Genomic DNA, 25,887 nt, shown 5'->3' on the forward strand with positions numbered 1-25,887 from the left:
TCAAGCAGCAGGAAAACCTTTCTGGACAGTAATAAAGAATCTTAGGAAGGGAGGGAAAAAGGAAATGAACAGTGTTTTGAGTAATACAGGTGAAGTCATAATAGATCTCAGGGAATCACTAAACATCTTCTCACTGTAAAAGGAAATCATCCTGGTGGTGTTGCGAACAGCCAAGCTCATGGGGAGGAGGAAAATGATGTTGGTGAAATTAAGCTTGAGGAAGTGGAAAGGATGGTAAATAAACTCCATTGTCATAAAGCAGCAGAAATAGATGAAATTAGACCTGAATTGGTGAAGTATAGTGGGAAGGCAGGGATGGAATGGCTTCATAGAGTAGTAAAATTAGCGTGGAGTGTTGGTAAGGTACCTTCAGATTGAACAAAAGCAGTAATTGCACCTATCTAAAGGCAAGGGAACAGGAAGGATTGCAACAACTGTCGAGGTATCTCATTGATTAGTATACCAGGCAAAGTATTCACTGGCATCTTGGAAGGGAGGGTGCGCTCAGTCGTTGAGAGGAAGTTGGATGAAAAGCAGTGTGGTTTCAGACCACAGAGGGGCTGTCAGGATCAGATTTTCAGTATGCGCCAGGTAATTGAAAAATGCTACGAGAGGAATAGACAGTTGTGTTTATGTTTCGTAGATCTAGAGAAAGGATATGACAGGGTACCGAGGGAAAAGATGTTCGCTATACTGGGGGACAATGGAATTAAAGATAGATTATTAAAATCAATCGAAGGCATTTATGTTGACAATTGGGCTTCAGTGAGAATTGATGGTAGAATGAGTTCGTAGTTCAGGCTACTTACAGGGGTTAGACAAGGCTGTAATCTTTCACCTTTGCTGTTCGTAGTTTACATGGATCATCTGCTGAAAAATATAAAATGGCAGGGAGGGATTCAGTTAGGTGGAAATGTAGGAAGCAGTCTGGCCTATGCTGACGACTTGGTCTTAATGGCAGATTGTGCGAGAAAGCCTGCAGTCTAATATTTTGGAACTTGAAAATAGGTACAATGAGTATGGTATGAAAATTATCCTCTCAAAGACTAAATTGATGTCAGTAGGTAAGAAATTCAATAGAATTGAATGTCAGATTGGTAATGCAAAGCTAGAGCAGGTTGATAATTTCAAGTATTTAGGTTATGTGTTCTCCCAGAATGGTAATATAGTGAGATTGAATCAAGGTGTCTGTTTTCAGACCAACGTTGCTTTACGGGAGCGAAAGCTGGGTGGACTCAGGTTATCTTATTCATAAGTTAGAAGTAACAGACATGAAAGTAGCAAGAATGATTGCTGGTACAAACAGGTGGGAACAATGGCAGGAGGGTACTTGGAATGAGGAGATAAAGGCTAATTTAGGAATGAACTCGATGGATGAAGCTGTACGCATAAACCGGCTTCGGTGGTGGGGTCATGTGAGGCGAATGGAGGAGGATAGGTTACCTAGGAGAATAATGGACTCTGTTATAGAGGGTAAGAGAAGTAGAGGTAGACCAAGACGACGATGGTTAGACTCAGTTTCTAACGATTTAAAGATAAGGGGTATAGAACTAAATGAGGCCACAGCACTAGTTGCAAATCGAGGATTGTGGCGACGTTTAGTAAATTCACAGAAGCTTGCAGACTGAACGCTGAAAGGTATAACAGTCTATACTGATAATGTATGTATATTATGCAAATATCTTCAATAGTTTTTCAGTTACGACCCCACCTCCATGTGTAAAAATGAAATTTACGGAAAATGAGCAATGAACTATATGACGGTGAGACACAACAAACAACACACACAAACATTTAAATTTATCTCCTGATGTCTAATTGGGGTGACAAATAGGTTTGAATCTCCCTTATACTTAAAGCAAACTTACGTCTCACTAAGTACTTCTATGGTTTTATGGTTTTCAGTGATTCTGAGGTGCCAGAATTTTGTCCCTTAGCAGTTCTTTTACATGATAATAAATCAACTGACACAAGGTTGGCATATTTAAGCCCTATCAAATACCACTGAACTGGGTCAGGATTGTACCTGCTTCGTTGGAGTTAGGCGGCTAGTGCTCTACCGTGTTGTGCTGCCAAACTGCAGTACCTCTGATTTTGCAGGAATGTTTAGATAGTGTGAGTTAGATACGAGGCTTGGGACACAAGTCATGGCAACTATTTTTTTTCCCTGCATGAATGTGGGATCTACCAGGTGATTGGAAATATATACATGGAAGTGGGAAGCAAAAATTTATAATGTCCAATAACGGACCATTATATTGGTATTATAAATTTACTCATTCGGGACAAATATTTTAAATTCCCTATGGGAATCAACATCTGTATTATCTGATGGCCAGGCAGGCATCAATTTTTTGGAAATGAGACATAGCTCTCATAGTGCATTGGCACTGCTGGTGGCTTCAAGTAGCCTATGCAGTGGCCTCCACGGTATGCACTAGCCTTGCGTCTTGGGTGGTGTGCTAAGTCCCAACTGATGAGCCTAACTTAGCACACGAGGGCGAAACGCAGGCAACCAAGAATGAGTTAGCTGGAAAATTTATAATGTCCAATAACGGACCATTATATTGATGCGGGAAATGTCGGAAGTCTCCTCGCTGAGTTTGATAGCTGCAGTCGCTTAAGTGTGGCCAGTATCCAGTATTCGGGAGATAGTGGGTTCGAACCCCACTGTTGTCAGTCCTGAAGATGGTTTTCTGTGGTTTCCCATTTTCACACCAGGCAAATGCTGGGGCTGTACCTTAATTAAGGCCACGGCCGCTTCCGTACCTGTGTTGGTCTCCTCGCCATGTGTGAATTTTTCAATTTCATGTTCCACAGTGTTTGAAATGCCGTCTCATGTCCCATGCAGTGGTTTTTTAATTTTTGGGATGAGGTCAAAATCAGACAGAGATAAGTCCAGTGAGTATGATGGGTGTTCTAGTACTTCCCACCCCCATTGCTGAAGTTGCTTCCATACAGCCTCTGCTGCATGGAGTCTGGCGGTGTCATGGAGAAGGATGACATTGTTGAGAAGGTCTGGGCATTCATTCCTGATGGCATGATGTAAACTGTCTCTGCAGGAATGTTTTATAGTACATTGCTGTCACGATTGTGCCATGTGGAATGAAGTGACACGCAATCATGCCTCTGACATAAGTTTCAGTGATCATCAGCTTCACCGGGGAAGGATTTTGCTGCAACTTCTTTCTTCATGGTGATCCTGCATGTCGTCATTCTGCCGACTGGCATTTGAACTCTGGTTCATACGCCCTGGCCCAAAATTCATCCAATCGCTATTCTCTCCAGTATTTACTTGCCGTCGTGCTGGTAGCGGACCAAGTGATCAGAGCATATGACATACTGTGTCCGATTTGCACCCAGCGTGATGTAATTTTATGCAGATAAAGATCTTCCTCTAAGCACATGACAGATCAGTCCAGACATTAACAGGTCTTCCGAATCATTGTACATTGCTTCTTGTTGAAAGGCTGCTGCCCATCTTGCAACTGTTCAGTATGGAGGGTCGTTATTGTCCACAGCTTCCACAAGCACTTTATGACGTTCTTTGGCACTGCAACCCTGGTGAACAATCAGTTTGATGGATGCACACTCTTCTTACCTTGTCACATCCATGTACGGAGCCTGACTCACTACTGCAGGCCCTACGCCCTGTGCATGGTACTTTTCCAATGCACTGCCGTGTGTTGTGTCCATGTACTGTGAGTGTCATGCTTTCCAGGACATATGATCATTGTATGGTAGAACTGTGCAAATGTGAGGCAGAAAAAAAAAAAAAACATTGCCATGACTTATGCCCCAACCCTCGTATTATCTGTGTTTATATATAAACTTCCTTTATGTTTTGGAGAACAGCCCAGGGCAACTGGAGACGGTTGATGATGTTTTGGAGGAGCCTGCATGGTGCCCATGATCATTAAGGCATAAAGTCTTTATGGTATGACACCATGGTTAGCTGGTTCGAGTCCCATTGGTAAAAAATTGGCTGGTTAGGGTAGGAGAGGCTGCTTATGGTAGAGTGCTGGCCTTCTGAGTTCAAGTTGGCAGGTTCAATTTCGGCTCAGTCCATTGGTATTTGAAGCTGCTCAAATACGGCAATATTGTGTCTGTAGGTTTACTGGGCTGTAAAACAACTCTTGTGGAACAAAATTCACTTACCTCGGTGGCGACTCCAAAAACCGTAAAACTAGTTAGTGGGATGGTAAAACCAATTACATTATAATTAGTGGTTATGGTATACTATTCGTGATCACTAACTTGCATGCCAAGAACCTGGATTGAATTCCAAACCTCTCAGCAGTGGAGTGAGGAATATGATGTGCTGTTGATTATTCATCCATCAGATGTGGGCGTTAAGCCTTCAGCAGACCTCTGCGTTATTTGACAGGAGTAGGCTATGTCCCTGCACTGGGTTTTGCACGCCCCCCCCCCAAACTTCATTATTATCTTAATCACACACTACACAAAACATAGTTTACAGTCATCACACTAGACATGAAAACACATATACACGCATAATGATCTTTGTTTCTGAGGCAAACTCCATGACCAAAGAAGTGTGTACATATAGATGAAGATTGCAATCCATCCATCATCATGGTCAGTATATCATATCCAAGCACCTGGGCATTAAGGCAGGGGGATGGGGGGACCCCACACATTCTGGAGGACAGTTCTTGCTCTGATATAGGAATCATCATCATCATCATCATCATCATCATCATCATCATCATCATTTCACTTTATCCAGCTGTAGCCAGGTAGGGGCGAATATGGTTCCTGTCTAATTTCTTCGGTCTTTCCACCACTCCTCCTCCTCCAACACTGTGTCCCAGTCCAGGTTTCTTTCTATAATACTGCATTGGATTTTGTCCTTCCATCTCAATCGTGGTCGTCCACGGCCTCTCCTTCCTTCCATTTGCATTTCCATCACCTTTTTTTGGCATTCTTTCGTTACTCATTCACTTTATGTGCCGAAACCATCTTAATCGGCTCTTCTCTATTCTATCATTCATTTTTTCCACTCCAATTTCTTCCTGGACTTTTGCATTCCTTATTTTATCTCTTTTACACATCTGTATCATACTCCTCAAGAACTTCATTTTGGCTGCCTGTATTAGACTCTCATCCTTCTTTGTCATTGTCCAAGTTTCTGCTCCTAAGTTGTTATGGGACCATAGAACTGTAATTTCGTTAGTTTTCAATGTTTTGTTCTAAGATTTTTGTAAATATTCTATAATTATGAACCTATTTAGTTGATTCCAGTGTTAATCTTAAATCTTTTTCAGCTGTGGATCGATCTCTTCAGACATCCTTATCTGATGCTCGGGAGGCCTTTATTAATGTGGCAATTGATGTGCTGTCTGCCTACCGTTTGGTTCAGTCAAGTGGAGCTGCAACTGGATTATTGGCACCACACAACTTACGTCTTTTGCCTCTGTACATTCTTGCATTGCTCAAATATGTGAGTTCATACCCCACTCATTAGCCAGATTTCTTGCTTTTAGTAGTTGCTGGATGCATATTTTTATTTTCATGATAGGTATGTAACTGTGTTATGCTGTTCAGCTGTAGCATGCACCACTGATGTTACAAGAATGTCTAGATAGTAAGAGTTATTAAAAAAAACACATCCATCTATATATATAAAATAAGAGTTTTGTCTGTACATTGCTCAGAATTCAAAGAGAATGGTATATCTGTATCGGTCATTTCCACAGTAAGAAGGAAATGCATTTTTTCCTTTTCCATAATTTCTGTCTGTCTGTCTGTCTGTCTGTCTGTCTGTCTGCCTGTCTGTCTGTCTGTCTGTCTGTATGTATGTATGTATGTATGTATGTATGTATGTATGTATGTACATGTGTCACGAGAAAACGGCTGAAGAGAATAATGAAAATCGGCATGTGAAGTTGGGGAATGAGCCACTACAATCTAGGCTATAAATTATTTTATTCACACTGAGCAAAATGGTAGTTTAGGGGAAGGCCTAAAATTTAATTCTCAAATATTGCTGTTATTAGAGGTCCTGTCGATAAATACTGCATAACTAAAGTTATATAGAATTAAATTTCCGTTCATTTATGTCTTATACATTTTTATCCTGCTGGTTATGATAACAGAGATATTCATGAATTTGTATTTTTGTTGCTAAGTCCATATCAACGCCGAGCCACGAGTAAATAGGTGAATAGAATTTAATGAAAATTGGTGTATAGAGTCGGGGTATAAGAAACTACAGTCTAAGCTATAAACAATTGTATTCACCCTGGATGAAATTTAATTCTTAAATATATGTGTTATCGGTCCTACCGAAAAGTAATACATAATATAATTTATAGAGAACACAATTTCCGATCATTTATGTTTTATACTGTTTTACCGTACAATATCAAAAGCTCATTAAATTGATCAACAATAACATTACGTTGACCATTGATTGTTGTGAATTTGTAATGTTCTTTGTCTCTAATATTGCCACTGATCTCTGATAGGATTACTTCTGCGTACCGAGTACAACAGCCTGCCCGACTCTTGGAGGGAAATAGCAGGGCAGTTAGATAACGTGCTTCTCTAGCATACCATACCATTCCTCTAGTTCATACATTTTCTAATACTGCTGATACTTAACCAGAACGGAATAATGGCAGAGGTTCACTCCCCAGTCTTCACAAACAAAAGACGTTTTGTCACTTCCCCATTGCGTTTTCAGGGTAACGTTAAGAGCTATGCAGTTTATTACAATCTTACTCGCAACCTGTACACTACCTAACCTAGAATTCTGAATACAATGTAGAATTCCATAGCGAAGCATAGGTACATCAGCTAGTGTATACTAAAATGTACTCTCAGTGCAATTGGCTTAGTGCATACCTGCCAACCCTTCCGATTTACCCGGAAACTTTCCGGTTTTTAACTCTTCTTCCAATTTTCCGATTTATTTTCACGTCTTCCTATTTTGATCAATATAACCTCTAGTACGGCCAATACTCTTCCCCTAGGATAAAATATAAATTCTGATGTGCTTGTTTAATTTACGAAACCTCATTTTTAAGCGTATTTATTTGATGCTTTATTTCGTGAGTGTTTCCCGCTCACCACAGCAGCGTGTGGACTTAATACAGCTGGGGATTCGGGGCGGCAATCGTCCTGCAAGCAAGAGAGGCTTGCGCGCTGGCGACTCAGTTGATTGGGACGAAAGAAAGAGTTTGTTATTGTGCTGTTCGCACGCTGTAAACTTCGTTTCTGTGCGTAGTTTCGTCGGAGTTGTAGGCCACGTGTTTTTTCTTGCATCTCTATGCTTTCCCCCTCTGTCAAAGTTGTATGTTAATACTGTATGGGACATATTGAATTGTTTTGTATGTGGTAGTTTAGCGTATTTAAGTGCATAATTTCAATGAGTTGAATGTTTTAAGGGTGTTGTGTCGGTGACAGTTTCTGGTATTTTCTTTTCTCGTAATGGCGAAAAAATATAACAAACGTTATTTCCAAGTGTTCAGAGATACCTATAAATTTCCGTTCATGTTACCGTGTGATAAAGGAAACTACCGTATTTTCTCAAGTAATTAACGCCCTTTCACAATTTACGCATCCCAATATTTTTGGGTCCAAAGTGGAGAAAAAGAAATGGTCACTTATTTGACGCACCCACAACTTCGGACATCCATCACGCAGCTCCGGATGCTTTTCGAAATAAATATGTCAACTACTCAAGTAGCAGGCTTCCTATTGCAAAAGCGGGCATTCCGAATACAGGGCAACGTGCTGTTATTAGTCGTTAGGAAATCCCACTGCCCTAGTTTTAGGAGTGTTTCGGGTACGGGACATTCTGTGATCTCAAACTTGTTTGTCAGTCCACAGTATTCGAGTAATACTGGATCATCCAAACTCGCGGTGATCAGTTATGCCGAAACATACGGGAATAGGGCAGCGGGCTGCAAGTCTTCAGTGTCCAAATGAAACGTGCGTTACCACGGTAACAGAAGTGCACTTCAAGCGGCCAACAACTCTCGCAAAGCATTTCGCGGACCAAAAAGCGGCAAGTTTCAGTATGTAGAGGAGGATCTGTTTAATTATATGATTTTGTTACGCAACGTTGGATAAGCCGTTTCTCACGTAATGCTGTACTGTACCGGTATTTTAAAGAATGAGAAATAGCCGCTGCACATGGAATCAGTGTCTCTGATATGAAGGTTAGCCGAGGCTTGATTAATTTTATGAAGAGATATGGACTTTCTCTTCGACGAAGAACAACATTGTGCCAAAAAATGACGAATGATTTTAATCATTTTCATCGCTTTGTGATTGAGAAGCGTAAAGTGAAGGAATATTTGATCTCCCGTATAAGAACCGCAGGTCAGACGCCAGTCAGTTTCCATATGTGACAAAGTCGAACAATCGATAAGAAAGGAACATATCGTCGCTGCCGGGACAAAACCTCCTATGTGAAATATTTTAGCTTAGAACTTTGGCCGGTACGGTTCTGTCATCTAAGGTGCAATATTGTATGAATATTGTCAAGGCATTCTCGCTCTTCATAACGTATGTGCTGCGGGTCAGTATATCTCCAAAAATATTATCACATAGGAGGTTTTGTCCCGGCAACGACGATATAGTGTTATCGTACGCACTACTGTAAGCAAAAAAACAACGATGTACTGCAATGCTTGCTGTAACAGCTGATGGCAGAAATCTTACAACTTACATTGTTCTAAAACGAAAAACAATGCCTAAAGCAAAATTTCCGAGAGTGATCCACATTCGTATTCAAGAAAAAGGGTGGATGGTCACATCACTCGTACAAGATTGGATACGAACGGTTTGGGGTAATGTAGCAGGGTCCCTCCTTCGTTGACCATATTTTATGTAGCCTATCTTTAAAATGTAAATGAATTGTTAATAATTTGTAAATATCTGAATTCCTTGAATAATTTACGCATTCAAATTTCGCCTGTATTTTTTCGTCAAAAAAAGAAACAGCGTTAATTACGCGAGAAAACACTGTATTATGCATTTTGTTGTGTGTGTCGGTGTGACAAATATTTTTCGTATGCAAGTGTCATAAATGAGAATGATTAGGTACATTTTCTTGTAACCATTTTTATGTTTTCTTCGTTTAAGATTTAAAATTTAATGGTCAATTCGCATTGCAACTGTAGGATATGTATGCCTTTTATCCTGACCGTTTTTCACCTAGACCGTGGTGGATTATATGTGATGAAATCCAAGAATTTAAAAAATCTTCCTATTTTTGGTTTCTAAAAGTTGGCAGGTATGCTTAGTGGTATAATTGGTTAGTTGTTCACATCTCATGCACTAGGGTGTTGGATAATTCTCAGCACAGTAGTACATTATTTAAGGGAAATTTGTCATTGTTAGGTTCTTCAGTCTCTCAAAACTTGTTTATGAATAAATTTAGGAACTACCTGAAAAGAAAACATAACAGAATTATACTTAAAAAAAGAAGTAACTTAATCAGAGGTACCAACTATTACGGATTGTCCATAATGATTGCGGATTTCACTTCGAATTACGGCATTACAGTCGAAGGGAAAATTTTACGGAAAAGCAACTTTGTCACGATAAAAATTAACTTTTACCAAAAAAAAAAAGTAAAAAATGTTCAGTTCCTTAGAGCATTACTGGTCAACCCTCCTCGTTTCAATGTTTGTAAGTTACATAGATATATGCTGATCTCTTAGCTAGAATGACGCATAAAGTTGGCCGTGAAATAGGCTGTACTCCTTGCTACTCCTTCCCTCTGCTGTTCTCCAATGCGCGCATTCTGCTTTCTCTCTGTTGTGTGCGTAGAACGAGTGGTATATTTAGCGCGTTTCAATTCTAATTATCCTAGTCATTGATTCGAAAAGAAGTGATTGGTTTTGTAAAATGAAGCGGAGCAATTGTCAAATTGCATTTTCTAAGAAGACAGTAGTGTTGTAGAAGTATCAAGACAGTTACACGAAGGAATGGCCATGCCTACTTGCTTCACATGTTAGTGAAAAACACGTGTTCTGCAGTTCGTGTGATTTCTCTGTGGCTCACGGTGGACGAGATGATTGCAAAAGACACACAGAATCAAAGAATCATCACACATATGGTGAATCAAAATTATGAAACCAGTCTGTTTCGTCGTTCTTCAATGAAACTGCAGTGTTAAGTGCTGAGTTGCTGTTCGCATAATCTCTTTTGAAGCATAATATTCCGTTATTAGTTTCAGATCATGCTGGAAATTTATTTAGATCAATGTTCCCAGACTATAAAATATCTTGGAAATATGGTTGTGCAAGAACTAAAACCTCTGCTTTAGTTCAATACACGACATCTGAGGCAAAAAAAGGAAATAAGTGAACTTTTGCAAATAACGCCTTTTTCTTTGGCTACTGATGGTAGTACGGATTGAAATGCAGTTAAACTTTATCCTATAGTTGTCTCCTTCTTTAATGCTGAGAGAGGCCAAATATCAACTCTTCTATTGTCATTGTTAGAGAGAACCAACAATACAAGTGAGGGAATTTTCTCTGTTATTAATAGTGAATTGTCTTCTTTAGCCATTCCATGGGAAAATTGAATTTCTTTTTCAACTGGTAATGCATACACAGTGATAGGGGCAAATAAAGGTGTTGCCAAATTTGTGAAGGACAGGCATTCTTCTGTTTATGTCTCACGTTGTTCATGTCATCTCATACACATCTGTGCACAAAAAGCAGCAGCCCAATTACCAACCAATGTAGAGAACTTTCTGGTTCAGTTATATTACTATCTTGATAAGAATTCTAAAAGGCGAAACATGTTGAAAGTATATCAGGCTGTTTGTGGCACAGAGGGTCACAAAATTTTGAAATATGTCAGTACCCATTGGCTCTTGCTTCTTCAGTCTATTAATAGAGTTTTTGAGCGGTGGGAAGCTTTGACACTTATGTTTTGTAGTGAGACCCACCATACAAAAGAAAGCACCAAGCAGTTTGAAACTGTAAAATCTTTCATACAAGACCCACACACAAAACTGTTCTGCTACTTTCTTCAGAGTACACTTCCTGTTTTTAACTCGGTGAATATATTTCTGCAACTAGATGCTCCAGCCATACATCTTCTTACAAGGAAACTTACTGGTCTTTTAATTGACCTATTGGTCAGATTTGTTCAGCCATGTTCTATTCATTCAGAATCTACCTCCCTTTTGAATGTTGAATTCAAGAGGAGGAAATACCAGAAACCCAATAAGAACTTGGTAATTGGAGCAAAAGCTAGGGCATACTTGAAAGTTAATGGCTGTGATGAAGAGTTGTTTTATAATTCTCTAAGAGAGTTTTATATGGCAGCGTGCAGTTACGTTATCAGGAAATTTCCCCTTGATGATTAATTTCTTCATCATGCCGAAGTCGTAGACGTGTCTATCAGAATGAAGGTTTCCTATTCATCTCTTAATTTTAGACATGATATAGGCTTTTGGGCTTATGCCGTGTCAAGAAAATTTGGTGAAATTATTTACGTTTCGCAGAGAACTTTGCTCTGCATCATCAGAAGAAAATCTCGACTATCCACAAGGAAGGCTTATCAAACAACGAGCTTTGAATTTAGACGTTATAATAGAAGTGGAAATACTACGTTAATTCGTCACGAGATGGCTCCCCGGACACGATACAGTGTGCTAGCGTTTGAAGCAGAAGCTGACGCAATAATCATAATCAGTCTGAGAGGGTCATATAACATAACAGGTGTACACAACATATGACAGACAGGTGTATGACATTGACATTGTAATAATCAGCAGTAATTGAACTAACAGTTCTATGAATATTAATACAAGAAAGAGTCTAGGTGATGAGCATGCCCCAGATGCTAAGAATTTAGAGCCTAATTTATTTTTCAAATTTTACACATAGTTCATCCCAGATTTTAATGTCAATTGTGTGTTTGTACATTTGTTTTTATGTCAATTATGTGTTTATACATTTGTTTAGTTATTAGATGTATTACATTAAGGCTGAAGGTGGCCAGCCAAGGCCGAAACTAGTCCCTAGTTATGTAATTCAATAATATTGCATATTATAGTATTGAAAAAGGTAGACCATTATGACTTCAATTTAATAATTATTGACACAAGCCTGGAATGAAACATCTAGCGATGAGGAACGTATATATTCATCAAATGGGGGGTAGCAGTCATCAAATGGGGGGTAGCAGCCTTTCGGAACTTGCAAGGGTGGCAGTCTAGATAATTGACTGATATGGCCGTGTAATAATACTCAACATGGCTTAGCTGTGTTGATACTGCTACACGGCTGAGAGCAACAGGAAAATACAGCCGGTAACTAACTCCTGAGGACATGCAGCTCTCTCTGTATGAATGATGTACTGATGATGGCTTCCTCTTGGGTAAAATATTCCGGAGGTAAACTAGTTCCCCATTCAGATCTCTCGGTGGAGACTACATGAGAGGGGGCGATCATCAGGAAGATGGATACCGACATTCTGCGAGTCGGAGCATGGAATGTTAGAAGGTTGAATTGTTGTGGTAGGTTAGAGAATCTGAAAAGGGAGATGGATAGACTAAAGTTCGATGTAGTTGGTGTAAGTGAAGTACGTTGGCAGGAAGAACAGGATTTTTGGTCAGGCGACTACAGACTTATCAACACAAAATCAAACAGAGGAAACACAGGCGTTGGTTTAATAATGAATAAGAAAATAGGGCAGGGGGTAAGCTACTACAACCAGCATAGTGAAATAATTATTGTCGTCAAGATAGACACCAAACCAATGCCCACCACAATAGTGCAGGTCTATATGGCTACTACTTCAGGGGATGATGAGGAAATCGAAAGAATATATGAAGAGATAGAAGATTTAATACAGGTGATGAGAATCTAATTGTGATGGGAGACTGGAATGCAGTGGTAAGTCAAGGAAGAGAAGGTAATACAGTAGAAGAATTTAGATTGGGACAAAGGAACGAAAAAGGAAGTTAGCTGGTTGAATTCTGCACTGATCATCATGTAGTCCTTGATGATACCCGGTTCAAGCACCACAAACAACGGCTGTATACGTGGACGAGACCTGAAGACACTGGAAGGTATCAAATAGACTTCATTATGATTAGGCAGAGATTCAGAAACCAGTTGTTGGATTGCACAACTTTCCCAGGAGCAGACGTGGACTCTGACCATAACTTGTAAGTCATGAAATGCCATCTGAAGTTGAAGAAATTGAAGAAAGGAAAGAATGCATGGAGATGGGATCTAGACAAGTTGAAAGAAAAGAGTTTGAGGGATTGTTTCAAGCAATATGTTGCACAAGGAATAAATGAAAACACTGAAGGAAACACAATAGGGGAAGAATGGATAGTCATGAAAAATGAAGTTGGTAGGGCTGCTGAGGAAATGTTAGGAAGGAAGAAAAGATCAACTAAGAGTCAGTGGATAATTCAGGAGATACTAGACCAGATTGATGAACGACAAAAATACAAGAATGCTTTATATGAATAGTGTAGAAAAGAATACAGATGATTAAAGAATGAAGTGGATAGAAAGTGCAAGGTAGCTAAGGAAGAATGGCTGAAGGAGAAGTGCAAGGATGTCGAAGGTTGTATGGTCCTAGGAAAGGTAGATTTGGCATACAGGAAAATCAAGGAAACCGTTGGAGAAAGGAAATTTAGGTGTATGAATGTTCAGAGCTCAGATGGAAAGCCACTTCTAGGGAAAGAAGACAAAGTAGAAAGAAGGCAGGAACATATCCGACAATTGTATCAAGTTAAAGATGTAGATGATTTGGTTCTGGAACAAGAGGCTGATAAAATGGGAGACCCAATTTAGGGGTCAGAGTTTGACAGAGCTTTGAAAGACCTAAATAGGGACAAGGCACCTGGAATTGATGAAATACCCTCTGATTTACTGACTGCCTTAGGAGAAACTAGCATGGCAAGGTTATTCCATTTAGGGCCGGTTCGACCATCTGCTGGTAAAGTGGCTGGCAGCTGCCCAGGAGGTAAACTACCTGGGGGTGTAAATCTGCTGGTACTTTGGCTTGTGTGCACCCACCTCCGTGCAAGCGCTAGGTAGCTACCCGGAGCTAGACACCGATATACGGAGTTGGCTAGACTGATTTTCAGCGACTTATCGCTTTGGACTGTGGTGCTATCTATCGTCAGATGTATGAAGCTCATTCTGATTGTCTTATTTTCCTGTGCTTAGATCTGCTGATTATCACCAAAAAGCCTAATAAAGGGAGTCTTAATCGTTATGGACGATGATTTATGTCAGGTTTTCGTGATTTTAATCTATGAGCTTCAAAATCAATACATAATTGGGATTAAAATCTCGAGAAAACATTTTCTTACGCCAGGTATAACCTGTCATGTAAGGCAGCGTTTTTGGAAAGTATTCTCATAGTAGACTGGTCAAGTCGCTCGTTCCATAATAGAAAGTACGCAGGTTTTTGTCGTCTTTCTAATTTACATTAAAAAATTTTTTCGTTCCCTGCAGTTGTTCTTAACTCTCTTTCACGCACTTCCATATACGTATATACACACACATCCTCCTTACAGACTTATTGCCCTTGAGCATTCTATCTGCAAGCTTCTGTGAATTGATTAAGTATTTCCACGATGCTCTATTTGCAACTATCACTGTGACCTCGTTTAGTTCCACATGCTTCCATTTATTGATATAGCATTTCATTTTAATCTTTAACTTCATGAAGATAAAGTTGGAAGGTACTGTAAATGTAAAGAACTAATCGGGGTAAATATCCATTCATAGGAAGAGGAATTTGGGACAAATATTACAGATTCCCTATGGGAGTCAACATCTGTATCAAATGGAATAGTTTCCAATTTCTTCAAAATCATTTACAAGAAGACCATGTAAACAAGTGATAGGGAATCTGCTACCTGGGCCACAGTCCTATATGATATACTTACTAATCATAACATCACTATCTATAAGTAGCACACATATAAAGTATTTTCCTAGTAGTCATAATATTGTGATTAAATATTTCAGTGAAATATATTATTAACAAAAGAACATATGAAAAGAGGCATACAGATTAATACAACGCTAATAATGAAAATAAAAAAGATTCATCATAATAAAGACTCGAACCTGCAAACCTCGTATTATGAAGCGAGCGGGTTACCCATTGCGCTATGAGAACACTTGGGGTAACTAGAATACATACACTAAGTATACGTAGTGTCTGAAAACTGAAAAAGTAGAAAATTAAAGCCCATTTGAAATTATTTCCAAATAGGTTTTGATTTTATATCCTTTTAGAGTTTCTTCACAAAAGCTTGATGTACGCTACCGATGCAAGAGGCTGGTATGACCGTTGCAACTCAAGGGAAGCATTTATGTTCAAAATCCTGCAGTACAATATTGATCACTATTACAGTATCACGCTTTTTATCAGTATACTAAGCTAATTTTTTAAGTTGTATATCACCAGAAATACAGCTAATAATGTTCAGCTCTCAAAATTTGCCCGGCAGGTAAAGTCTTATCGGGCTCTTGAAGTGGCCGATAAATCACGCGCCGGGTAACTACGATTTATGCTGCCGATAGCGCTACCTGGGAGTGGTCGAACAGAAACTTCCTTTTACGCGGAGGGCAAGTTACGCGCTACTTTACCAGCAGGTGGTAGAACCGGTCCTTAGTGTGTAAGGTGTATGAAACAGGAGAAGTGCCATCCAATTTTTGGCAGAATGTTGTTATACCTATTCCCAAGAAAGCCGGTTCTCATAAGTGTGAAAACTACTGCACCATTAGTTTAGTAGCTCATGCCTGCAAAGTTTTATCACGTATTATTTACAGAAGAATGGAAAGACAAGTTGAAGCTGTGTTGGGAGAAGATCAATTTGTCTTAGAAGAAAAGTAGGAACACGTGAAGCAGTCCTCATTTTATACGTATGATCTTAGAGGATCAAATTAAGGACAAGCCCACGTACATGGTGTTCATAGATCTAGAAAAGGCATTTGATAATGTTGATTGGACCAAGCTATTTAAGATTGTGAAGGTTGTTGGGATCAGATACCGAGAACGAAGAATTATCTACAATCTGTATAAAAATCAGTCTGCATTGATAAGAATTGAGGGCTTTGAAATAGAAGCAGCAATCCAGAAAGGGGTGAGGCAAGGCTGCAGTTTGGAATCACAATCCAAGGAGAGGAAATCAAAACCCTAAGATTTGCCGATGATATTGTCATTTTATCTGAGACTGCAGAAGATCTCGGAAGTTGCTGAATGTTATGGACGAAATCTTGGGTAAGGAGTACAAGATGAAAATAAATAAGTCCAGAACAAAAGTAATGGAGTGCAGTCGAACGAAGGCAGGTGATGTAAGAAACATTAGATTAGGAAATGAAGTCTTAAAGGAAGTAGAAGAATATTGTTACTTGGGTAGTAAAATAACTAACGATGGCAGAAGTAAGGAGGATATAAAATGCAGACTAGCACAAGCAAGGAGGAGCTTTCTTAAGAAAATAAATTTGCTAGCTTCAAACATTGATATACGAATTAGAAAGATGTTTTTGAAGACTTTTGTGTGGAGCGTGACATTGTATGTAAGTGAAACATGGACGATAACTAGCTCAGAAAGAAAGAGAATAGAAGCTTTTGAAATGTGGTGTTACAGAAGAATGCAGAAGGTGAGATGGATAGATCGAATCATGAATGAAGAGATACTGAATCAAATTAGTGAGAGGAGATCGATTTGGATAAATTTGACAAGAAGAAGAGAGAGAATGATAGGACACATCTTAAGACATCCAGGACTTGTTCAGTTGGTTTTTGAAGGTACTGTAGGCAGTAAGAATGGTAGGGGTGGACCAAGGTATGAATATGACAAGCAGATTAGAACAGATGAAAGACGCAATAGTTACGTAGACATGAGAAAATTAGCACAGGATGGGGTGGCATGGAGAGCTGCATCAAGTCTATGGACTGATGATTCAAACAACAACAACATCAACAACAACAACAGGAAAAATCAGACAGAATTCAGGCCTACTTTAAGTACATTTACACTGGAATCGTGTATGGTTCTGAAGACGGAAATGTCATCTCAGGGGGAAGTATGTTTCAAGAAAACCTACAGTGAAAAGCAGCTGCTGGGTGCGAAACAAGCTACAAAGAATTTTTTATCGCAGAACTAACAGGTAATGAGCAAATTTTATTGTGTAATACGATATATTTTATAATAGATTGCTGTAGGAAAGGGCAAACCGGGTGCTTTGGATTTGACTCTTAAACAAATGTTTTGACTAGTGGGGGGGTGCGCAAGTTAAAAATGGGATTACTGGTAACCCACTTCAAAGGTTGGCCCCTGCTTAATTCACCTATAAATTTTATATCCAACCAAGCTCGATAGCTGCAGTCGCTTAAGTGCGTCCAGTATCCAGTATTTGGGAGATAGTGGGTTCGAGCCCCACTGTCGGCAGTTCTGAAGATGTTTTTCTGTGGTTTCCCATTTTCACACCAGGCGAATGATGCGGCTGTACCTTAACTAGGGCCAGGATGCTTCCTTCCCATTCCTAGGCCTTTCCCGTCCTATCGTCGCCATAAGGCATATCTGTGTCGGTGCGACGTAAAACAAATAGAAAAAAAAAACCATTATATCCAATCTTCACAAAAGTTTGTATATATGATTTTGATGGTCTGATCTTTCAATGCACCACATCAAACACTACTTCTGTATAACAGTTGTTTGCAAATTCTTAATAATTTCTAGTTTCATCTGATGATTATATTTCTAATTGACTGTATTTCTTTCAAAATGCATGAAAATGGAGTACAAAACATCTTGCCAGGATTTCCTCCTTAGTGTGTAGCCAGGTTGTATGAATGCATGGATGAATGTGAGAATGAGTGACGTAGTACTTATTTACATAAATTCATAAGTTACTAGTATTAAAATGAATTGTTTCATAGAGCATTAGTTTCCTAACTTTAGAACCAGTGGTATATATTATGTATTAACTTGTCTGTTTTTAAATATTGTTAGAATCATCATTATTACCCACTGTCATCTAGTTACACACAAAATGTTGTCAATATGTTATATACCCCCTCCTTCTTTTCCACATCAGATTGCAAAAGTTGCTCTCCCTCATTACATTCATCATCAATTTTGTCCTAATAATAATAATAATTTTATTAATTTGTTAAGAAAAGGCAATTTAACCTTTAACATAGAATGTGATTAAGTGTAAAGGAGGGCCAAGAGCCTAAACTTCACCACTTATAAAGGCATAAATAAATAAATGAAATAAATATATTCTTGTAAATTGGTTGAATACTCTCGGAGAAAAGATACAATGTATCAGTAAAAATGGCATTTATGGTAAACAGCAAAAAAGCACTGGAGGAACATAAATTGTGGACATGAATGCTCTACTTGAGGAAATAATAAAACTACTGAGTCATTATCAGTTAATTTTTTTTCTTTATTGTAGTAATTTGTTGTGTAGAGTATGTTGTGATCTTGTAACTTGCTTCCTTTTAAGTTTCCTTTTTTTCTTTCTCTTTTTTGCCATCATATACATTAAAAGTGATTAAAAGGATTTTTTTTTACAGGTGGCATTCCGTTCTGGGCAGAGCACCCGTTTAGATGATCGTGTGTTTGCAATGTGCCAGATGAAAACATTGCCACTTATCAATCTCATTCAAATGATTTATCCTGACATGTACCCATTGCATAATCTGGAGGAGCAGGTAAAGAACCAAGTTTATAATTTTTATATGAAAGAATTTCATTTTCTTTTGATTATGGTGGTTTAAAAAATATACATATCAATAGAGTTTTTGACTTTCTGATGTATACTTCATTTAAACTGTTGTATATTGTAACATGTACATGAACTCCATCTTTAATTATTATTATTATTATTATTATTATTATTATTATTATTATTAATAATGATAATAATAATAATAATAATAATAATAATAATAATAATAATAATAATAATAATAATAATCATAATCATAATAATAATGATAATAATAATAATAATAATAATAGTAACTTTTATATTATGATAAGAGGAACAGACCTTGATAATGTCAGTGATAGAAGCCCCTGAGGCAGCGCTCTCTAGTTCGGTTGATATGAATAGAGTATAGCAGCCATCTTGCATAGCAGCCCTTGCCTAAGTTCTGCAATGTTAGGGTGTTTAAACTAATAGGTCATAAGTTACAAGTTGTGAGTCCCTGAGGTAGCTCTGTAGAGTTAGGCCCATAAGAACAATGTATCACCATTATCCCTTGGCCCAGCTCCTTAAAGTTAGTCTCATATAACCAATGTGTAGTGGCCCTCTTGCCTCAGGAGCCCTAGCACTAAGTAGTTGTGCGCAGCTGCCATCTTGCGAATTAGCCTCTGGGGTAGAAGCCTGCTGGGGGTAATGCTAAATTTACTTGATAATCTGTACTCTCATACTGGTGCAGGCTTTCACAGCTGATGTCAGTCAACAAGCTGAGATTACGTTTCGGGATATAGACCATGTAGACTATTTTAAAATGTTGACGTTTCAGTTACACCGCGGTAGCCCTTGTCAAGTCAGAGGTGGCACCACCCCCTGGCCTTCAGATACTTTATAAACATATGGGCGCATACCTTTTTGTGTCCAGTGTTGCCAACCCAATTTTCATTTAATAAGCTAGATCACCACCTATTATAAGCCAGGAAAAGCTAAATAAGTTTAGCTTTAGCTTTACTTTTTAGCTAAATAAGTAGAAAAGTTTAAAAAGTAAGCCAAATATTTATAGCACTGCTCACCGGGTAGGCAGTGAAATTACTCTTTGTTCTGCTAAATTTGTAAACTACTATAACCACAAACCATGGACATTTAATTAGTCTTCATAGATGGAGGTCGTGGTGATTATTGTTTTAAGAGGAAGTACAACTGGTCAACCATACTCTGTTAACACTAAACTGAGGGAAAGGTGGAAGGGGGGGGGTCTAACACTTTGAAAAATGAAGGTATCGCGAAAGAAAGACATGGGCTACGAAGAGCACCAAAGTGAAAGACTCCTTAGGCCTCGTGACCTAATATTGGTGGGTTCGGAAAAGAACGAGTTGACCAAGGGAGGTGGGATATGATAGACGAAAGTGAGGAGCCTGGCACAAGTAAGGAAATTTTGTGAGGTCATCGGACGATAGTAAAACTGAGGGATGAAAAGGGATGTCATAATCTTACATCATAAAGGCACATTCCATGCTACCGCTGGACCAGTGATGAGTCGGGTACCATAACTAGTCTATCATAGCTAGTTTCGCTGTTGCTCCCAAATAATACAAGAAGGGAACATAGTGTGGGGGAGAGAGAGAGAGAGTGTCTGTCTTTGTTCGTACTATGGGAACCACAACGCTACATCACACGAGGCACGTCGGATGAAATAAGCTAGATTTAGCGGGGGTAAGCTACCTCGGGAATTTTTTTTTTCTTTTCCGCTAAACGTTGGATTAAATAAACTAGAGTTAGCGGGAAAAATGCTAAGTTGGCAACACTATCTGGGTCATATCCCAAAAGGCAATTTGTGCTTGTTGGTTAATGTGGACTCTATTTACATGCTGCATCTCTGGTTGTAGTTATGATTAATTTTACCTGGTTTTATGTAATACAGTATTTAGTGAAATAAAAATTCTTGTGCTCTTATGAAATGAAGCAGTATCATTTAGAATTTAACTTCAGGGTTACTTAGAATGCAGATATTGTCTTAGCTCTTCATAGGCAATAAGAATAGTAAAGTATAAAGAACACCTTTACCTTTAAATACCCTGTGTCATCTTGTTTACAGAAAGAGAAAGTAACAGAGTACCCTCTCTTCTTCAGGTTTGGTATACTTACTTAGTAAGTTAATGTTTGTATGTTTTAGAAATAAAAATACTAAGGCCCGGTTTCATCAGCACATGTTAGTACTTAACAAGGTGTTAAATCATTGTAACATACAATTTAAGAAAATTTGCATTTCATCAAGAACTGTTAACATTAACATATGTTAAACTGCATATTAAAGTTAACATCAGCCATTTGCCATGCTAAATGGCTAACATTAGCATTTAGCAACCTGTTCCAAAATGTCTGCTGTGAATCTCCCTTTAGATGTGGAATTGCTCTATTTAGATCTTTTACACAATAATCCTGATCAAAGAAGAGTTCAGCGACGTAATGATTTTGAAAATTTGATGGATGCAGAATTTCTCCATAGATACAGGTTATCGAAAATAGTCGTTGCTGAGATTGTTGACGACGTTCGAGTGAGGTTGGAATATCCAACGAAGAGAAACCTCTTACCACAATGTTGCAGATACAGATAACATTACGATTTTTTGCTATTGGTTCTCTTCACATAATGGTCGGAGACAATGCTGGAATTTCTAAAGCGACTGTTAGTAGTGTAGTTTGTCTAGTGTCTGCAGCAATAGCATCCATGAGAAGGAGGTATGTAACATTCCCTTCAGTAAAAGAGCGTCAGCAAATTATCCGCGACTTCTATGAAATAAGCCGTTCCCCTGGTGTTCTAGATGCAGTAGACTGTACACATGTAAGAATCCAATCACCTCGAGGCAATAGGGCCGAAATGTATCGTAATCGGAAGGGATATTTCTCTGTTAATGTTAATGTTCAGGTGTTTAGTGATCCTAACCTCAAAATCAGGGATATAGTTGCTATGTGGCCTGGTTCTGTACACGACAGTACAATATTTAATAACTCCCATATCAGAGCACAGTTTGAAGTGGGGACAACTAACAAAGTGATTTTGTTAATTGATAGTGGATACCCGCTAAGAAAGTATCTGTTAAGCCCATTGAAATCCTTGCGAACTTTATCCCATGCCTCGTCCTTCTCTTTTATCGTCAAGCCATCTGTGCGCTTGCACTCGATAACTTCTATATATTTACTAACTAATTCAATTAATAACTCTTTTCCGAAGGAGGAAAAATTAGAACTATGACTCCGTTTCACTTCATGCGCCATATTTAACAGCTGTACTCAAAAGCGCATCGGAGCGCGCTGTAAAACAGCATGTTCGTACCACAGCCTCCTTGATTCGCACCATTTCACAATGTTGGGTGAGTTAACATTTCACAAGAAAAGTTTGATGAAACGCAAGAAACCTAACAAGATGTTAAATTTTTAACTCTGTATTAACTAACTACTTGTTGGTATATATTTAACATGTATTGATGAAACCGGGCCTAAAGGATGAATACCCAGATGTGAAAATTCCTCTGATTTGAGCGGGAGACTCCCAATTTTTCATCCTGCGCCCCCGACCCCCTTCCCCCCCCCCGATCACAGAGCCCAGTCTCCAAATTTTGAGGCAGATTTATTATTCTTATATTTAAAAATGCCCAACTTTTCCTTGATTCTTATCAATTGCTGGAGAGCATTTGATGTTCAGTTGGCATGGATAAAGCAGATGAAATGAGCTGATAAGAGTTATTAAATATGACAGACTCTGGAGGTCTAAGGTAAAGCTAACCATTTTACCAATTCCACGTAGGAATGCCGAGTTTGAGAGAATTTACAGCACATTTACGAAGATTTAAAAAAAATAGTTCAGATTAGTGCTTTGTGAAATTTTTTCGAACACTTTAAACCTCAAAATCTGTTCATCAAGGCAAGTACCATGATCAAAAATTTAGATGTGAGTTTCTGAAGAAGGTTACCTCTTACAGGGTTACTGCCTGTTGTGTAGTGTTCAGCAGATTGAAAGACGAGGCGTGTTCTAAAGCTTGGATGCTAGTAGTACATTGGTATTTATAAATATATATTGAAAAATGTACGTAATAGAGTACTGGTAGTACAGGATCTTTCATGAAGAATGAACCAATTTTGAAGGCTTATTGCGCCGCACTCAAGCCACGCAGCAGAACGAGTCGCATATCATTACAAAGGGCCTGGCCTCACTTTTCTATTAGTAGTCAGTAGAGTGCTCCGCGTTTTTCTGCCCTCCCCTCCCCTCCCCTCCTCTCCCCTCCCCCGACTCCATTCAACCTGCACAGCAATGAGCTAACTCAATTGTTGCATGAGTCTAACAATGGCAACACCTCAGCACAAAGCATACTGTGTTGTTGCTTTCGCACGGACCGGGTCTGTGGTCACGGTGCAACGCAGATCCGTAAGAGATTTGATGACACGTACAGGCCCTCTCCCAAGAACATCTGACGGTGGTTCCAACGGTTCCAGGAAACAGGATGTTTTTGTAAAGGGAAAAGTCCTGGTTGACCGCGAACTGCATGGTAAGAAAATGTGAAGACAATCCAAGAGGCGTTTACTCGGAGCCCCTGGAAATCCATATCTCAAGGTCACCATCAGCTCCAGGTGAGTAGTACCAGTATCCGGCGTGTCCTGAAAAGAAGACATACACATGAAACCGTACAGACCTCAGCTGGTTCAGGCACTGAGACATGTTGACAAGCGACAATGGATGGAATTCTGTGCTGCGATACTGAACATGGAAAATGATGATGAAGACACTTTTTCATGCCTCATTTTTAGTGACAAAGCAAACCTTCCATGTCAGTGGCTGTATCAATCGTCCCAATGTTCGGATTTGGGGAATCGAACACCTACATGCTGCAATCGAGCATGAACGGAATTCTCCCAAGGTAAATGTTTTCTGTGCAGTCAGTAATGTCAGGGTTTATGGCCCTTTCTTCTTCAACACCAACACTGTCACAGGACAAAGCTATCTTGCAATGTTACGGACCTGGCTCTTTCCTTTACTGCAAACGCACTCAAGCAACTTCATTTTCCAACAAGATGGAGCCCCGGCCCATTGGAGCTTACCAGTGCGAGCATATCTGAATGAAGGTGCCTCAACGGTGGATTGGTCGACACACTGCTACGGATCGTGCTCTACTCGCATGGCCTCCCAGATCCCCAGACCTCACTCCTTGCGACTTTTTTCTCCTTTGGGGATACGTCAAGGGCAAAGTTTATGTTCTGCCACTACCTTCTAGTCTGGATGACCTTCAAGAGCGGATAACACGTGTGATCAACTCAGTGGATCGTGATATGCTGAAACGCATTTGGGAAGAATTATCCTATTGCCTTGATGTGGTCCGTGCTGCAGGTGGTGGTCATATTGAACACTTGTAAGACTAAACTTGAACATCAGTCAAACACATGTGTCTTTGGTTTAATCTTGTACTACCGACTGTTGGGAAAATATAGCTTGATGAAATCGGTTTATTCTTTATGAAAGACCTTGTATAATGCATTTCTAGATTTTGGACTTTTGAAAGTTGGCACGTCTGAATACTGTGTACGCGAATAATCCCCGCGCATTTGTTTTCGAGTTCTCATTATAGTTAATGGTTATGAATTTCATGTTTTTGGTCCATATTGAACTGAGAATAATATATAAGTAATAATAATAACAACGTAAACGTTTCCACCTTTTCAATACTAAAATATATTCACAAAATTATAAATTACACGGTACTAGTTTCGACCCATCTAGGGGTCATCGTCAGCCGTATTGAAGCAAAGATCACTTTTCTTAGGATTTCGCCAAAAGTGATCTTTGCTTCAATACGGCTGATGATGACCCCTAGATGGGTCGAAACTAGTACCGTGTAATTTATAATTTTGTGAATATATTTTAGTATTGAAAAGGTGGAAACGTTTACGTTGTTATTATTATTACTTATATATTATTCTCATTATAGGTCATGCTGAACTAAAGAAAAGTTCCACGTTTTGAGGAAGCAGACTAAATTGGTGATTGTGCTGCAGGAAGAAAGAACGATGTGACAAGAGTTGCATGTGTGATTGCAGGAAGAAAAAAAGCTTGCCTTGAAGAAACAAATTCTAACTGCAGTGCATTTTCAGACAAAGGTGAAGTTTTTGGAAATCAAAAACTAGGGTGGGCAAATATGTGACTGGAAAGAGACAGTTTGGATGTGCGGTCATGAATGAAATGTGTCAATTGAAAGCTCTAGCAATAACAAGAGTTAAAAAGTACAGGTTTTAAGGCTAGCTGTGGATGGCTCATGTGTTTTTGAACAAAATAACTTCAGTTTTCATAGGAAAACTAGCATAATATGCAAAATTCCTTTGAAAAAGTAAAAAATTAAAAAATCCCCCTTAGTCAATACAGTTCAAGATAGCCTGTATTAAAACACACTTAAAAGGTAATTCGTAATTTTTCCCTTTTTCAGAGGAATTTTGTATGTTATATATCATCAGTGCTGGTCATTGCCTCTGTTGCGTAACAGTTAGTGTTGTTAGCTGCCATCCTCGGGGGGCCTGGGTTTGATTCCCCGTACTGCCAGACATTTTAAGAATGGGAGGAGGGCTGGTATGTGGTTGAAATGGTACATGCAGATCACCTCCAATGGGGGTGTGCCTGAAAAGAGCTGCACAACCTCGGGATGAGGACATGAGTTTACTTATTGTGAACATGAGATTCATGAACTGTAGGAAAATTAGCATTGTGAAATGTCTCCCAGGCAGTTATGAAGAAACGATAGTGAATTTCCACTGATATGTTATCAGTTTGACTAGAGAAATTCATATTTACTCTCACAAATTGGCATACCAGAACCAATATATTTTGAAATGCCACTGGACTGTACTAATGAAGATTACAATGTAGTGAGTTGCTTCATTTTATAATTGACTGTACTGTAGTATTTATATTAACATATAACAAAGCAATAGAAATACCCCCCCAAACTTTCCTTTATAAAATTGGTTGCAGGGATTATTCGTGTACATTCTATACTTACAAATTTAAAGGCAGTGTATGAATGTAATTGGTCTACTGATTTTGTAATCTTGTCCGCCTTACTGGAAACCAAGCAAGGCCTTTGATCTTATTTGTGAATAGATCTTTGCTGTGTAGGCTGATGTTCTTAATTTTTTCTGACTGGCTTTGTTT

At 38.9% G+C, this 25,887-nt stretch overlaps 1 protein-coding gene across 3 annotated transcripts in view; it reads left to right on the forward strand.

The window, feature by feature from the left end:
- The window catches only part of Sec24AB (Protein transport protein Sec24AB), a 201,776-nt gene that overhangs the window by 144,020 nt on the left and 31,869 nt on the right, over window positions 1-25,887 (forward strand). For all 3 annotated transcript variants that reach the window (XM_067135817.2, XM_067135818.2, XM_067135819.2), the window contains exons 16-17: window positions 5,289-5,464; window positions 18,568-18,705. In XM_067135817.2, the coding sequence (XP_066991918.2) occupies window positions 5,289-5,464; window positions 18,568-18,705 (314 nt within the window). The remainder of the gene's footprint in view (window positions 1-5,288; window positions 5,465-18,567; window positions 18,706-25,887) is intronic.

The sequence above is a fragment of the Anabrus simplex genome, chromosome 1 (assembly GCF_040414725.1).
Source record: "Anabrus simplex isolate iqAnaSimp1 chromosome 1, ASM4041472v1, whole genome shotgun sequence".
Taxonomy (NCBI): domain Eukaryota; kingdom Metazoa; phylum Arthropoda; class Insecta; order Orthoptera; family Tettigoniidae; genus Anabrus; species Anabrus simplex.